Source organism: Alexandromys fortis, unplaced genomic scaffold (assembly GCF_014885135.2).
Source record: "Alexandromys fortis isolate MF-2015 unplaced genomic scaffold, M_Fortis_MF-2015_v1.1 scaffold_187, whole genome shotgun sequence".
Taxonomy (NCBI): Eukaryota; Metazoa; Chordata; class Mammalia; order Rodentia; family Cricetidae; genus Alexandromys; species Alexandromys fortis.
The window spans coordinates 2,514,222-2,529,754 of record NW_026068088.1 but is presented as its reverse complement, the minus strand read 5'-3'; the positions used below and the strand labels follow the sequence as shown (position 1 = coordinate 2,529,754).

General features: G+C 40.2%; 2 protein-coding genes across 3 annotated transcripts in view; one reads left to right on the top strand and one right to left on the bottom strand.

Annotated features, from left to right (window-relative positions):
- The window catches only part of Iqcb1 (IQ motif containing B1), a 59,770-nt gene extending 55,118 nt beyond the window's left edge, over positions 1-4,652 (bottom strand). For both annotated transcript variants that reach the window (XM_050122357.1, XM_050122358.1), the window contains exons 1-4: positions 4,513-4,652; positions 3,983-4,051; positions 1,112-1,225; positions 567-729 (exon numbers count right to left, since the gene is read on the bottom strand). In XM_050122357.1, the coding sequence (XP_049978314.1) occupies positions 567-729; positions 1,112-1,211 (263 nt within the window). In that variant the 5' untranslated portion in view covers positions 1,212-1,225; positions 3,983-4,051; positions 4,513-4,652. The remainder of the gene's footprint in view (positions 1-566; positions 730-1,111; positions 1,226-3,982; positions 4,052-4,512) is intronic.
- Positions 4,653-4,727: 75 nt separating this feature from the next.
- Eaf2 (ELL associated factor 2) overlaps positions 4,728-15,533 on the top strand; it is a 46,355-nt gene continuing 35,549 nt past the window's right edge. The window contains exons 1-2 of the mRNA XM_050122400.1: positions 4,728-4,953; positions 8,097-8,191. Of these exons, the coding sequence (XP_049978357.1) occupies positions 4,848-4,953; positions 8,097-8,191 (201 nt within the window). The 5' untranslated portion in view covers positions 4,728-4,847. The remainder of the gene's footprint in view (positions 4,954-8,096; positions 8,192-15,533) is intronic.

Sequence of the window (15,533 nt, the reverse complement as noted above, 5' to 3'; positions counted from 1 at the left end):
AAATCAAATGAGAATGGAAGAAAAATTATTAACTAAGGCACCGAGAACACTTTATCACCTTTAAAAAAAAGCATTTATCTTCAATTTTTAGCATGGTAGTAGAAAAGTAAATGCTGCTTCTAAATTACATGGACAACATTTGGGCTACCTAATGCATATACAATTTAGATAGCTAAATCACTACAAAGTGAAATGAAGTTTTCTGTATTTGTTTTTCTATTGTTCTTTGCTATATACTTTCATTTTGACACTTAATTCAAGTATCACTGCTGCACAATCTCCACTGTTTTTTAAGTACAGAGTTTTAATTTACTCATTTCTTAAAAATATTTCTGAGTCAACAGGAATATACTAGCTAGTTGGGAATCAAGTGGTAAACAAAAGAAATGATCACTTTGGAAAGAAATCTAAAGACAATCAGTTGCAGTAGAGTTACAAACAATAGCATACAGTGTGAAAGAAAAGTACAACCAAAACATCATAGGAGAGTCTAATTTTTATTAGAATGACAAATAAAAAAGAAATATTTAAAACGAAAACAAATTAATCTTCTAGCTTCATTTTACCTTAGTATCTGTGTAAGCTGGGAAATTGTAGTCCAACCACCCTGGATTCGAGAACAATCTTGACTGAGGACCAATAGACAATACTGAATGAGGTCATAACAATATATATCTTGTTTCACTTTCTTCAACTCTGAGCTTCCCAAAGGGGTGTTGTTTATTATTTCTAAGGAAAAAGAAAAGATATACCTATTTTTGCTCAACACACCTAAGAGATACTTGCATTTTTATGTTGTAATCATTAAAAATTTGTCAAAAAGGAAAATGGTAAGCCGGGCGATGGTGGCGCACGCCTTTAATCCCAGCACTCAGGAGGCAGAGGCAGGCGGATCTCTGTGAGTTCGAGACCAGCCTGGTCTACAGAGCTAGTTCCAGGACAGGCTCCAAAGCCACAGAGAAACCCTGTCTCGAAAAACCAAAAAAAAAAAAAAAAGGAAAATGGTATTCCTCAGTGTCAAGATTTCTCTAAACAAATTAGAACACTAGCATTGTATAATAGAACCAGTATTTGCTTAATGTCTTTCCTAACTATAAAAATATTTTCTTACCTTTTAACTTCAACAATATAACAGGAACATTTTGTTCAGGACTTTTCGCTACTTCAGCAGCTAAAGACAAGATCCTTGGGTCTGTGCCTGTTGGCTTCATTTTTTTCCTACTACCTGTGTTTTAACATAATAAAAAAGTAAACAAAGAAACCAAAGATCATGTGTACTAAGAATAAGAATTGTACTAGCTTTGCATTCATTCTCTCTACACAATTTTTAAGATAGAATTCATACAGGAGAAACAGATTGTAGAAAAAGTTGATACATCAGGCTTCATATGGCTATTTCTTTAAAGGTCAGTTTACAAGACTGGACCTTTGCTAGTATATAGAATGTGGATTTCAGAAGGATTTTTACTGTTCTCTTATAAGCCTAGATCACTGTGTCTAAATTGTTATAAAAATGATGGTTTATGGTAAACATGTGCTTTTCTTTTAGAACCCAAGAATTCTGATAAATGCTTTATCTGATTTTCAATACCTGAAATGGAGTGTTTTATAAAGAAGTTTATTTAGTTCACAATTCTGGAAGTTCAAGGGCCTTGGGCTATGGTCCTGCATTAGCTTTGATGAGAGCTATCTTGGCTTTGCCATATGACAGATGACATCATAGCACCGTGGGAGATATCATATGGCACAAGATACCCAAGAGAGACTGAGAAGGGACCAGGCTCACCTTTTGTAAGTCTTAAGAAATAGCAAGTCTTACAAAAACTGTTTCAATTCTTTTGAGGGTGGTGGTAATTCCAATGATGTAATTATTTCCCACTAGGCCTCATCTCTTCAAGGTTCCACCACCTCTTATCATTGACATTAAGGACTAATATTTCAACACACAAAACAGCAACAATTCTGGTCAATGAGTATTTAATAAGCTTCCCTAGCAGAAAATACTTCACAGGTGTTGTCATAACTGCTTTGCTCAAGAAACTGTGTGTAATTCTATGTAATTTTACTGGGAGAGGATTTTGGAAGACTAGGCCTGGTTTCCTCTGGATGTACCCCTTTATGGGTCTTTCACTTTGATGACTTTGCTTTGTATCTCTTCACTATAAATTAGAGCTAATAAATAAGACAATATATGAGTTGAGTCCTGTGTGCCCTTCTACCTAATCACTAAATCTGAAGATGATCTGTGAAGTACTAAAATACTAGGTCTCAAAAATGTTACATAATTAAAAGAAAATTAAAAATTATTTATAGTGAATTAACTCTAAAATGCAGAAAGTCCACACCTCAGTTTTCTTATCATAGCTTTTCTAAGTCCTAAAGTATTTGAAGCTCAACAGCACCATTTACTATAAAACATATTTTAATTAATAAAGGATAACATATAGTATTTATTATGAGCCAAGAACTATGCTGAGTGGGTTTTAATGCATCATCTTATCTTCACAACAGGACTATGAAGTAGTGCCTATAATCACCTCCAATGAGCAGTTAAAAAAAATAAAACTTAGCTAGGCATAGTGGCACACGCCTTTAATTCCAGTACTTGGGAGGCAGAGGCTGGTGGATCTCTGTGAGTTCAAGGCCAGCCTAGTCTACGTAAGGAGTTCCGGGGCAACTACAGTGAGAGCCATCTTGAAAAACTTGTGACAGCTCCACAAATATATTGTAGCATCAGTCAGATATCAGTCTAACTACAAATCTTGTGATTTTACACTTGATCTTGTAAAAAAAAAAGTTGAGAAGCTACAAAACCAGTGATTTTAATTACAATGTTCATTATTTTTTTCTCCCAGGCAAAACTGTAAACATAAAACATATTTTCAAATAATCTTCTAACTCATTTCTTAGCTATTATTCCACTATGACTGCCACTATGGTCCCATTTTTGTAGTTAAGGTTTGAATAACTTGTATTTAAGTCATTCAAAAATCATCTCTCTTCTTGGGCAAAATATAAACCATTCAGTTCACTGAAGCTATTTTTAAAGTCCAATAATACTCCTAGCAGGCAGAAGACACAAAACTTTCCTACAGAATGCATGTTAACTATATTACTCTTTCCAGTGTCAACATTATTCTAACTGTTCCTTGTGAGAATGCATCAAAATAGATTTTTACATCCCTTTCACTGGATGCCATTTAGGTTGCAAATTATTATACACAATCCTGTAATAAAAATCCATGTGCAAACAAGTAGGTATGCACTCATATGGCCTATAGAACAAATTCCCTTTGATATTCGATGGCTACAAAGTCAATGACCTTGGCTTCTTAGACAAGTATTTTCATCTGTGAACAAAGCTGCCATTCCTAGGTCTTACAATTCAAAATCTAGAAGGCAGCTATCAATGATAAGCCTTAAAATATAAAAGTATAGCTGAACCCTAAATAATCGGGAGAGGTATGTTACTATGAATTGCTCTACTTGCTTGCCCGCATTGAACCCATTTAACCATTTCAACCATTGTCAAGGATGGGTATTATTTTTTACACAGCCATTATCATTACTTCCCCAATCCTCATGATAAACTCGTACGTCTGATTTGCTTGCACAAAGTCACACTGTTGGGATGATGCTGGAGTACAAATTCAGAGATCCTGGTGCCCAATTAGCATAGAAAACAGTCTCCACATACCTTTAAAGGGTAGAAGGCAAACACAATCACCCATCCACGGCGGGGGTGGGGTGGGGGGGTGGGTAAAAAAAAAAAAACTTGACAAATCTGCTCAAGGTAGAAATGGAAGGATAATCTAACCATACAATTAGCCTGGAAAAAAATCGTCTGCTGGCGCAACTCACTGGATCCTTTTTCTGAATTCTCCTGGAACACAATGAATGCTTTCTCCCGCTTTACAATGCTGTTGCGAAGTGTCAAGAGGAATGGGGGGGGGGGCAATTACTGATCAATTCATACTCTTACCCCGCTGCTAGGCCGATCCTTGAGGAATCACGAGTGCCAGGCCGTGCCCTTCACTGCCTCCAGGAATCACTACGACGGAAACAAACGCCAGAAACCTGATGCAGTCAGTTACCCCCTAACCCTAAGCTTCAGGGTCCCCACCGGAAACGCCCCCTCCTCAGGCCCTAACGCTGGCGGGAAAAGGCCTGTGGTATTTAAAGGTTAAAAAACAAACAAACAAACAAAAAAACGGCCGTCAAGGGAAAAGCATCACATCAAGTGGCTTCCAGTCTGTCACAGCACCGAGGGGGGCGGCTGGGGTTCCATAACGCGCCCCGGAGCTACTAGGCCTCGGGAAGCCACAGGCCCAAGGCCAGCCGCCGCCCCTCGTCAGGCGTCCGTTTCCAACCCTGCGGGCCTGACGCGGAGGAGGCCCACGCTCCCGCCCCCAGGCCCCGCCGGCCCCTTCACTGGGTCCGAGAGCCTGGCGTCCTAGCGTCCCCGCCCCCCGGAGCCCTCGGCCCTCTCAGCCGCCATCTCATGTCTGTTACCTCATCTCGGCTTCGCCTCCGTCCACCTCAAGGCCCGACCCGCACCGTGCACCGCGCACCTCAGCGAAGCGGCGTTCGCAGAGCGGTGTGCGTCGCGACGCGGGAAAGGGGGCTGAGGGCGGGCGAGGGGGCGAGGGGCGGGGCGGGACCGCAGGCGAGGGGCGGGGCATCTGTCTCCAGACAGCCAATCGGGACTCGGGGCGCTCCAGGGGGCGGGCGCACGCGCCTGGAGAGCCGAGCCCGCAGGGGCCGGAGCTCCGGCCGAGGCCGGTGCAGCTGCTCGGGAAGGCTGTGACAGTCGGTGGCCGGGGCCGAGCGCGAGGCACAGGACGAGAATGAATGGGCCGGCGGGGCTCGCGTACCTGGACCGTCGCGAGCGGGTTCTCAAATTGGGCGAAAGTTTCGAGAAGCAGCCGCGCTGTGCCTTCCACACCGTGCGCTGTGAGTGCGGGCTGCCCGGAGGGGGTACCCGGGAGGAATCTCCTGGGATGCAGGGGGGATGTGGTGACGTGAAGACAGACGCCTCGGAATTCTGTAATTCTGTCCCCGCGGCCCTTGGCTCCCCGGGAGACCCGATGGCAGCGTGATCCACACTACCCGGTTCCCAGGCTCGGCGGCGCGGGCGCCTGGCGTCCCGCAGGTGTAGGAGAAACCTGGGAGGATTGACGAGAGACTTACAGGCAGGAGGGAGGAAATTTTGTGGAGATCTGGAGGCGTGCTTGTGGAGACCAGCGTGACAAGTGGATGGTGCGGGTGCAAGGGTGACAGATGGAACAAAGGACCGAATGCAGGGCAAAAGCGGTGTGTAGACGCCACAGGGACACTCCTTCGCCGTTTTCACTTGTCCTCTGGCTGATGAGCGGTCTCATTTAGTTTGTTTGTGAGGAGACACTGTCAGCTATCTCCATAGTTTCTGTCTCTTTTGGATCTCGGATTTCATGGTCAGCTAATAATTACTGATTAACCGATTATCAAAAGTTGAAAGGTGAGGTCTTAATAAGTTATCCTTAATATTATTGGAAAATTGGCTATAATGAGCCTTTTTGTCTTAGTAATTACATGATAGAGATGCCAGTGCCAAAAATGCAGCCTAATTTTGTATGTAAAACTTTTTTTTGCATACTAGGCCTCAGAATTCTAGCACCAAAAGGAAACATCAATGAATCGTGACCTTTTTTGTGTATGTGTGTGTGTGTGTGTGTGTCTATGTGGGTGTGTGTATGACAAATTGCAAAGTAGATTTTTTTCAGATCTTTTCTCCAGCCCAGCTGTTCTTACTGTCTCATTGTTTTACCTTCCTCAGTCATTCTGTCCTTTTTCTTGTAAAGTTGACATTCTGAAAACACCCAACTAAAAACTCAGTCATCAAAGTTTAAGTTATAAACAATCTAGCTGTAATAACTGAGAGTAAATGTAGGAAGAATCAGTGGTTTTAACCTTCAAATGATATATGCACACTTTGTAAAAAAAGGTTTATTATGCAAATATGACATGTTTTGGTGGGGTAAACTGGAAAAATTTACCAGCAGAACTCCCCTGGGTGTCCTTTGTTTATTTTGCCATGGGTGACAATTTAGAACTCCCCACATGAAAGAACAGCTAGTGCTGTGCAGGTCTTGTAGTTTTCTTCTCTCTCTCTCTTCAGTTTCGTTTTCTAAAAGTAAGATACTATTCTTATCTGCTCTCTCGATGCATGTCCTTTCCTCTTCCTTCTCAGATATGCAGTAATATTTTATTTTTCAAACTAAATGGTTTCAGATTACAAAAAATAAGTTATATAGAGATAGATTTTTTTAATGTTACATGTACGTGTGGGGGCCTGAGTGTATGTATGTGCATCATATGTATGCAGGTGCCCTCAGAGGCCACAAGAGAGTCTCAAATCCTGTGTAACTGGAGTTACCAGTGCCTGTCAGTCACCTGATGTTGGTGCTCAATGATCCAACGTTTCTGCAAGAGCAACAAGTGCCCTTGACTGCCGAGCCATCTCTCCAGCCTCTCAGTGTATATATTTTTATAACTTAGCAAAATTGAATGAAATATGGCTTCTGAAAAGTGCCTTTCAGTTGCTTCAAAGACTTTTATTTATAATTTCTTTGATTAATTGATTAATTAATTGCAGTGTTAGAAATCAAACTTAGGGCCTTGCACATACTCGGAAAGTGCTCCGCCACTGAGCTACATCCCTACCTTTACACAAGCTCTGAAAATGTTGAAATCATTTTTTCCAGAGTCAGATAATCCAGCCACAAGAATGGCAATAAACAAGAATATACAAAATATAATAATAATAACCACAGAGTAAACAAACTTAGATTCCACACTTAGTCTTGCAGAAGTCATTAAAAAGGTTTTCGGTCTTTGTTTTTCTCTCTCTTTTTACTGAATTAAGTATAGAATCACACAGAATCTGTTTAGATTTATTTAAATAAAACATGCTATTGTCCTTAAGAAGAGGTTCTTTTCCAGGGTGGTTCCCAATCTTAATTCAGTGAGAAAAGGAGACTATACAATAGATAATTTTGCATTTATGCAGGGTGAATGGACCTAATTTATAGCAGACACTCAAGCCAGAGTTATTTGAAAGAACATATTTTGTCTTATCTACAGCTTAAGTTTTGCTTGTCTTTTATATTAAGGCTTCAGAGAAGCCTGCTTGTGAACACTGACCTTCACCAAATGCATATATAATGTGACTTTGAGGACATTCCCTAAGTTTTCAGCCACAATGTTCATATGTAAAAATGGTAATAATTACATTTTACACTTTTTTCTAGAGGGCTTGTGATAGCATTAAAAAAATAGTACAGTATTTAGAATATGATAAAGAATAAATCATAGTCACCATGAGTTTTTATGAGTTATATTCATAAGTGCATACAGAGTCCTAATGTATGTAATTTGCTTAAGTGTAACAATGATCACACATAGCAACAAAGATTCACTACATAGAAGACTTTGAATAACACATTGAGATTAATTTTGGATTTGGGCTAGCACTGGCTTTATAATTTATATCTATTTAAGTGTTCATGATCAGCAAATGTCCTGTTTTCAGTGACACCATTTATTATTGTCACAAAATAAGCTGATAAGCCATAACTACAGACAGGTTATTCGCTATTCAAGTGGGCCCACCCACCAAAAGTAGTAAAACTTTAGTGTGAGTAAATATCAGAATTTAAAATAGGATTTAATTATGTTTATAGTTAAGGTTCTTTGATCAGCACAGACTCTGATGTTCTTTCCCTGCCATGGTGGACTGTACTCTCTTCAACAGTGACCAAAGGGGCTCAGCAGTTAAGAGCACTGGCTGCTCTTCCGGAGGACCTAGGTCTGGTTCCCAGCACCCACCTGGTAATCCACAATTGTCTGTAACTCCAGTTCCAAGGAATCCAATAGCCTCCTCAGTTTCCTGCACAAGGAAGTGCACATACATGCAAGCAAAAACATTCATACACAAAAATAAAATAATTAAAACCCCAGTGAACCAAAGCATCCTCCCTTAGTTGTTTCTGTCAGTGTCTGTCTCAGTCATACATTGTTCTATCTCATAAAAATTGATATTTGTATCTATTTTTTAGATGACTTCAAACCTGCTTCTATTGATACTTCTTGTGAAGGAAATCTTGAGGTTGGCAAAGGTGAACAGGTGACAATAACTCTTCCAAATATAGAAGTAAGTAGTTCTGTATACTAACATGAAAGAGATCTGTATCACAGGCTCTCAACGGAAAAGAACAAGTCTATGAAGTAAATGACATGTGTAGTAAATTAAAATATAATGAAAACAGATTAAAGGAAACTGAAATGTAGACTGGGATCAAATTGTGAAGTATATTTTATGTTGAAATTTAGAATTTGAGCTTCATCCTATTGGCATTAGAGAAGCAATAGAAAATATGTCTAAGTCGAGAACATGATTAGACATAGTGTGGTGGGGAAAAGATTCAGGAAGTATGCACATCGAGCTTCCTTTATCCAAAACACTTGGGACAAGTTTTTGCATGTTCTAGTTGTTTTTTTTTTTAAATTTTGGAATATTTGCAAATATATAATGAGATACGTTTGAGATAGGACATACATCTAAAATACCAAATTTGTTTAATTTTTGTATTAGACCGTATACATGTAACCTAAAAATAATTGTATAAAATATTTATAATAATTTTGTATATGAAATAGTCCATGATGTAGAATTTTCAACTTGAGCTAAAAAGATTACATTTTGAAGCATTTCAGATATTGGAATTTTGAATTAGGGAAATTCAAATCTGTAGTTTAGAGACTGGACTGAAGATCGTGGGTTCTGGATCCCTTAGCCAAACATTTTCTCTGTTTTTAGATTTTTCCAAATACATTCAAGTAACATAGCAAATATTATCTACATAAAATACAAACTTCCTCAGTTCAGCCCTTTGAGTTAGAAATTTCTTATTATTTGGGTTTTTTTTTAATACTGCCTTCATCTGTTTAGAGAAAGTTGTAGAGAAAACCAACTCCATAATTTTGTGTTATCTATTAAAAAAAATCTGAAGCATGATTCTAATTAGTCTTATCAATAAAAAACCCAAAGTCAGATATTAGGGTGAAAGCTGAAAGATCAGAGAAGCAGAGCAGTTGGCCACTAGAGAGTTCTGACGTCTACAAAATCGCAGACCAAATGGGGGTTGTTTCTGTTTCTGTGAATCCTCAGACCAAATGGGGGAGAGCCTGTCTCCACCTCCCTAGTCCTGGGATCAAAGGCATGGTCCTCCCTAGTCCTGGGATCAAAGGCATGGTCCTCCCTAGTCCTGGGATCAAAGGCATGGTCCTCCCAAGTGCTGGGGTCAAAGGCATGATCCTCCCCAGTGCTGGGGTCAAAGGCATGATCCTCCCCAGTGCTGGGGTCAAAGGCATGATCCTCCCAAGTGCTGGGGTCAAAGGCTTGAGCCTCCACATGCTAGGGTCAAAGATTCTGTTACTCTTTTAGACTGGTTCAGTCTTGCGTAGTCCAGGGTGGCCTTGAACTACTGATCTTCCTGTTTCCTCCTCCCAAATGCTGGGATTAAAGGAGTGTGCTACCACTGCCTGGCCTCTATGGTAAACTGGTAAGTAGGTTGGCCCTCTGATCTCCAGGCAAGCTTTGTTTGTGAGAACACAAACAAAATATCATACAAAAACACTGGACTTTTTGAGACATTTTGCCTTTGATTTTATGGTGTGAATAGTTTGGGGTTGCCCAATCCACATCGTATTACATGGATTATTGAGTTGCTGTGTCATGGTCAGAGGTACAGAAAGCTTTATCTTCTATTCTGTCTTTTTCTTATTTTTATGACCCTACAACTATGTCAGATGGAATCAGTTGCTGCTTCTGAAGGTTTCTTAAGATAGAGCTCTGTATGTGTGTGAGTTTTTATTGAATATTTCTCATTTGTTTCCTTAGGAACTGAAGAAAAATGAAAAGTCAATTTACTATGAGATGCTCTGAAAAAGTTAACTTTTGAAATCCTCTATTAGGAAAAATTTCCAGATTCTTGGGTTTCTATAACATTTGGAAATTTGTTCAGCAGTACCAAGCCTTGTTTGCTTTATGATGTTTATAAGGAGTAACCTGAATGAGTCATTCAACTTTATTTTCAGTATTTAAACTTTTTAAAAAATATGTTTTTAGAAGCAGGGCGGTGGTGGCGCACGCCTTTAATCCCAGCACTCGGGAGGAAGGCGGATCTCTGTGAGTTCGAGGCCAGCCTGGTCTACAAGAGCTAGTTCCAGGACAGGCTCCAAAGCTACAGAGAAACCCTGTCTCGAAAAACTAAAAAAAAAAAAAAAATGCTTATTAGTAGAAATAATTACACTTTCCAACCCCCTTGCCCCTCCCAGCTACCTTCCCTCAAACCCTTCTCCTGTCCTTCCCATCTCCCAGCCACTCAAAGAAAAACAGCCACTTCATTTTAAAAGTGACAGAAAAGCTTTAAGTTCACAGTGGGAGCTGCTGTCCTGTTGTTCCAGCCTGTGGTGATATTAATCAGTGGCAATTAGTTTGCACTAGAACTCTTGTTGGGCTTATCTTTGCCATATAGAATATCTGTTTTTCAAGTTACAGCTGTCACATTTCATCTCTTATATTGCTCTTCTATGGCAATTGTATGTATTGATAAATATCATTTTGTTCATTATCCTGTTTAGTGAAGAGTTCTGATCTAGCATGTTTGATTATGGAATCAGTATGAATCCTCTTAAAATGATAACTATTGGACTAGGCCTATATTTTCAGGTCTATGGCTTATAGATTTCTGAAATGTAAAAAACGATGGTAGGAGTTAACTGTCAACTTCTAGTCTCCACACACATCTGTACTCATGTGCACATACCTACGCAAATGCGCACGCATGAGCACACACACACACGATTTAAAAAAATTAATTTTATAAAACAAGAATGATTTCAGGTTCCGATGGTTCTTTTGGTAAGGTAGATTTTTAAATCCCATTCTTTTTTGGTATTATCATATAAACAAATAAAAAAGAAGACTATAGACCAGTTAAATACTGTACACTTCTAAGTGTTATAAGCATTTTAAAAATAAAAAATAATAATGATAACAAACATTTGTTGGATGTGGTATGGATGGTCCTATATACTGCTTAGTGATTTTCATATATTACCCACTTAATTTTATTTAATCTCTTCAACAAGTACTAGGAGTTTACCCCTATTTTATAGAGAAGGAAACCAAGGCTTGAAGAGAGTAAATAATTTGCACCGAAGTATAAAGCTAATAGGTGACAGTCAGGACTCTACTCCCGTGGGGTGTGTGATTCACCATATTTTCCAACAGCATGCACTTCCACATTGCTCACTCCATGCCAGCCACTGTCTCACGGACTTTAATTTTCATGGTCTGGAATAGGAGGTATTACCATTCCAGTTTTCACTTGGAGGAAGGGGCCAGAGAGGGGCCTCATCTCTCCTATTAGTAACTGGCAGAGCAGGTCCCCTAAGTTCTCCAATCCCAGTGTCTTCACTTTATTTCATCCCAGATGTCAGATCTGCTCACTCACATTTGCAGCAGCTATCCAGCAAGCAGGTGTGCTGGCCTTGCTTTTCTATAAACCGCCTGAAACTGCCTACAACTGACCTTTCTTGGGTAGCTCTCCTCATTTTCTTTTTCGTAGGCAGGTGGGGAGCCTTTGGCCTGCTGGGGCCTGTTCTTCTCCTGTGGAATGTGCTTCTCTCCGAACTTCTGCAATTTCTGTTCTCAGTATTTCTCCTGCCAGGTGGAAGGGAGGGGCCAGGGGACATGGAGGAATCTGGAGTACTAACAGGTTCACTGAGCTCTTTCCTGTCCAGCCTGTTCCGGACAGTTTTGTTTAAGGACAGTGCACATCGTACCTGGTACCTGTACACTTAAACAAACTAATATAGATACTGCTAATGTCAAACATGGAGTAACAGATGAAATGTTCCTTTTGGGACTTCTGATACAGAGTAGGAAATGAAGTTAAACTCAAATAAACATTTTAGTATTTTTTTAATAAAAAATCTTGTTTTTTTTTTTCATTTTACAAACAATTCCCAGTTCCCACTCCTCCCCTTCTCCCATTCCTTCTACCTACCTCCTCACCCTCATCCACTCCTCAAAGAGGGTAAGGCACATTGCTTTGGGGAAGGTCCAAGACCCTTCCCACTATATCTAGGCTGAGTAAGGTACCCATCTAAAGAGAATAGGTTCCAAAAAAGCCAGTATATGCAGTAGGGATATATCTTGGTGCCATTGCCAGTGGCCCCGCAGTCTGCCCCAGCCATACAACTGTTACCCACATTCATAGGGACTAGTTTGGTCCTATGCTGTTTCCTTCTCTGTCTGTCTAGAGTTGATGAGCTCCCATTAGCTCAGGTAAGCTGTTTCAGTGGGTGTATCCATCATGGTCTTGACCTCTTTGCTCATATTCTCACTCCTCCCACTCTTCAACTGGACTTTGGAAGCTCAGTCCAGTGCTCCAATGCAGGTCACTGCCTCTGTTTCCATTAGGTGTTGAATGAAGGTTCTATGGTGATATTTAAGATATTCATTAGTCTGACTACAGGGCAAGGCCAGTTCAGGCACCCCCTCCTCTATTGCTTAGGGTCTTAACTGGTGGGTCATCCTTGTGGATCCTGGGAATTTCTCTACTGTCAGGTTTCTTACTAGCCCCATAATGACTCCCTCAATCAAAATATCTCTTTCCTTGGTCTCAAGTTTTCCTTCCCTCTCCCCTTTTCCCCTCGTCATCCCCTTCTTCTCCCTTCTCCCCTCATGCTCCCAATTTTGTCAGGCAATCCTGTCTATTTCCCCTTTTCAGGTGGATCAATGTATGTTTTTCTTAGGGTTCACCTTGTTACTTAGCTTCTCTAAAATCACGAATCATAGACTCGTTATCCTTTGCTTTACAGCTTAGTATCCACTTATGAGTGAGTACTTACTATGTTCATCTTTCTGGGTCTGGGTTACTTTACTTAGGATTGTTTTTTCTAGTTCCATCCATTTGTAGCAAAATTCAAAATGTATTTTTTACTGCTGAGTAGTAGTCTAATGTGTAAATGTGCCACATTTTCTTTTTCCATTTTTCAGTTGAGGGTCATCTAGGTTGTTTCCAGGTTCTAGCTATTATGAATAATGCTGCTATGGACATAGTTGAACAAATGTCCTTGTAGTATGATTGAGCATCTTTTGGATATTTGCCCAAGAGTGGTGTTGCTGGGTCCTGAGATAGGTTGATTCCCAATTTTCTGAGAAACCACCATACTGATTCCCAGAGTGGTTGTACAAGTTTGCTTTCCCACCAGAAATGGAGGAGTTTTCCCCTTGCTCTACATCCTTTCCAGCATAAGCTTTCATTGGTGTTTTTGATCTTAGCCATTCTGACTGGTATAAGATGGTATCTCAGAGTTGTTTTGATTTGCATTCCCCTGATGGCTAAGGATAAAGTATAAAGCTAATAGGTGACAGTCAGTACTCTAGTCCTGTGGGGTGTGTGGTTCACCATATTTTCCGACAGCATAACACTTCCACATTGCTCACTCCATGCCAGCTGGCATAACTGGATGTCAACATGTACAAGAAGTACACTCTGAACCATACAACCATGTCTTCTAAGTTACCCTAAGTCAATTGGAAACAACAACAAAAATAGTTTTTAAAAATGGCAATAAGTATCAATTCTTATGTATCTGTGGACTACATTCTGTTTGAAGCACTTTACACATATTAATTCATTTAATCTTTATAACAACCTCATGAGACAATTGTTATCTTTTTTTAGATTTATTTATTAATTATATATACAGCATCTGTCTGCATGTATCCCTGCAGGCCAGAAGAGGGCACCAGATCTCATTACAGATGGTTGTGAGCCACCATGTGGTTGCTGGATTTTGAACTCAGGACCCCTGGAAGAGCAGTCAGTGCTCTTAACCTCTGAGCCATCTCTCCAGCCCCGACAATTGTTATCTTTATATGAGAAAAATGAGACACAAAAGGCTTAATAATTTGCCCAAGTTTACACAGTTGGTAAGTGGCAGAGGGAGATTTAAAAACAGAAAGTTCAGTTCCAGATCTATGACTTTTAACATCTTCGACATGAAGATCTGACTTGTTACGTAAAAGGATCAAATGGCAAAGTGTTTGTTCACTCCAGTTCAGCCTAACTGCCTCCATGGGTCCACCACATCTGGGGCATCTGTAGCTGCTTGTCAGCAAATTCCTTGTTGCTCGACTTCTAGAAACTAATGGATGGGTGATCAGTGGGCAGGAGACTAATGTACTAGACACGAGGTAAATTCAGATCGTAAAGGAAACGTAGGGAGAAGCCAAGAAAGTAATGTCAATTCCCTTTCTACACAAGCTACTGTGACGGAAAACATGACCTGAGTGTCCAGCTCCATTATCTGAGTCCATTCCCATAAAAGTTTTGTTTTTGTTTTTGTTTTTTTTTTTTTTGTATGTGCTCTCATACATGCTTTACCATAGATTGGAAAAGAGACTGCACTGTGAAGGAAGACATCTCTGCCCAGAGTCACACAGAGTGGAGCAAGAATTTTATTGCTGGTGCCTAGATTCTAACTCCCATGTCTCATTCCATCAGTATGTGTCACAGCTGTGAGTGGTGATTTGAATTGATGATAGCAAGACCCATTTTTAAAATGCTCAAATGATTTGAGGCAATATTGAATTTCCTTCCCTAGAGCATAAGTGGCATATGTGTATTGTGAACTTTATAATATTGAAATATGCTGTACAATGATTACTTATTACTTACAATGGAACAATCTGTATTTTTATGAAGCATATACCTATGGTTACTTACGATAAAGCAGGACTAGGTAGAATTAGCTGCTACATTGGATCCAGAGTACTCTTTTTTGATCAAATTGGAGACTTAATACTGGACAATGGTGGCTCAAACCTTTAATCTCAGTACTCAGGAGGCAGAGGCAGGTGGATCTTTGAGTTAGAGGCCAGCCTGGTCTACAGAGGTAGTTTCAGAACAGGTAGGACTACACAGAGAAACCCTGTCTCAAAAAATTAAATGGGGGGGGGAAATAAAAGGAGAATTAAGAACAAACTTTGTAACTTGGTATCTCTTATTTGAGGGGGTGTTTCTTGGAACAAGAGGGAATCCAGATTGGAAGAAATAAAATCTCACTTATACTCTTCCCTATATGCTCCTTCACCTACTTGGTTAAGTGAGCATCTCTGTTTTAATGGTATCTTTGGTCATCATCTTTATCCTGTCTGATGTCTGGTCCCTCAGCTGCTCTGGACATAGGTGCTCACTGTGCAAGCCTGGCAACCTGATTCAACTCTTAGAGCCACATAAGATGGAAGGAGAAAGCTGACACAATAAAGTTATCCTCTGACCACAGATGTGCCATGACATCTCTCTCTCTCTCTGTCTCTCTGTGTCTCTCTCTCTGTCTCTCTGTCTCTCTGTCTCTCTCTCTCTCTCTCTCTCACACACACACACACACACACACACACACACACACACACACAC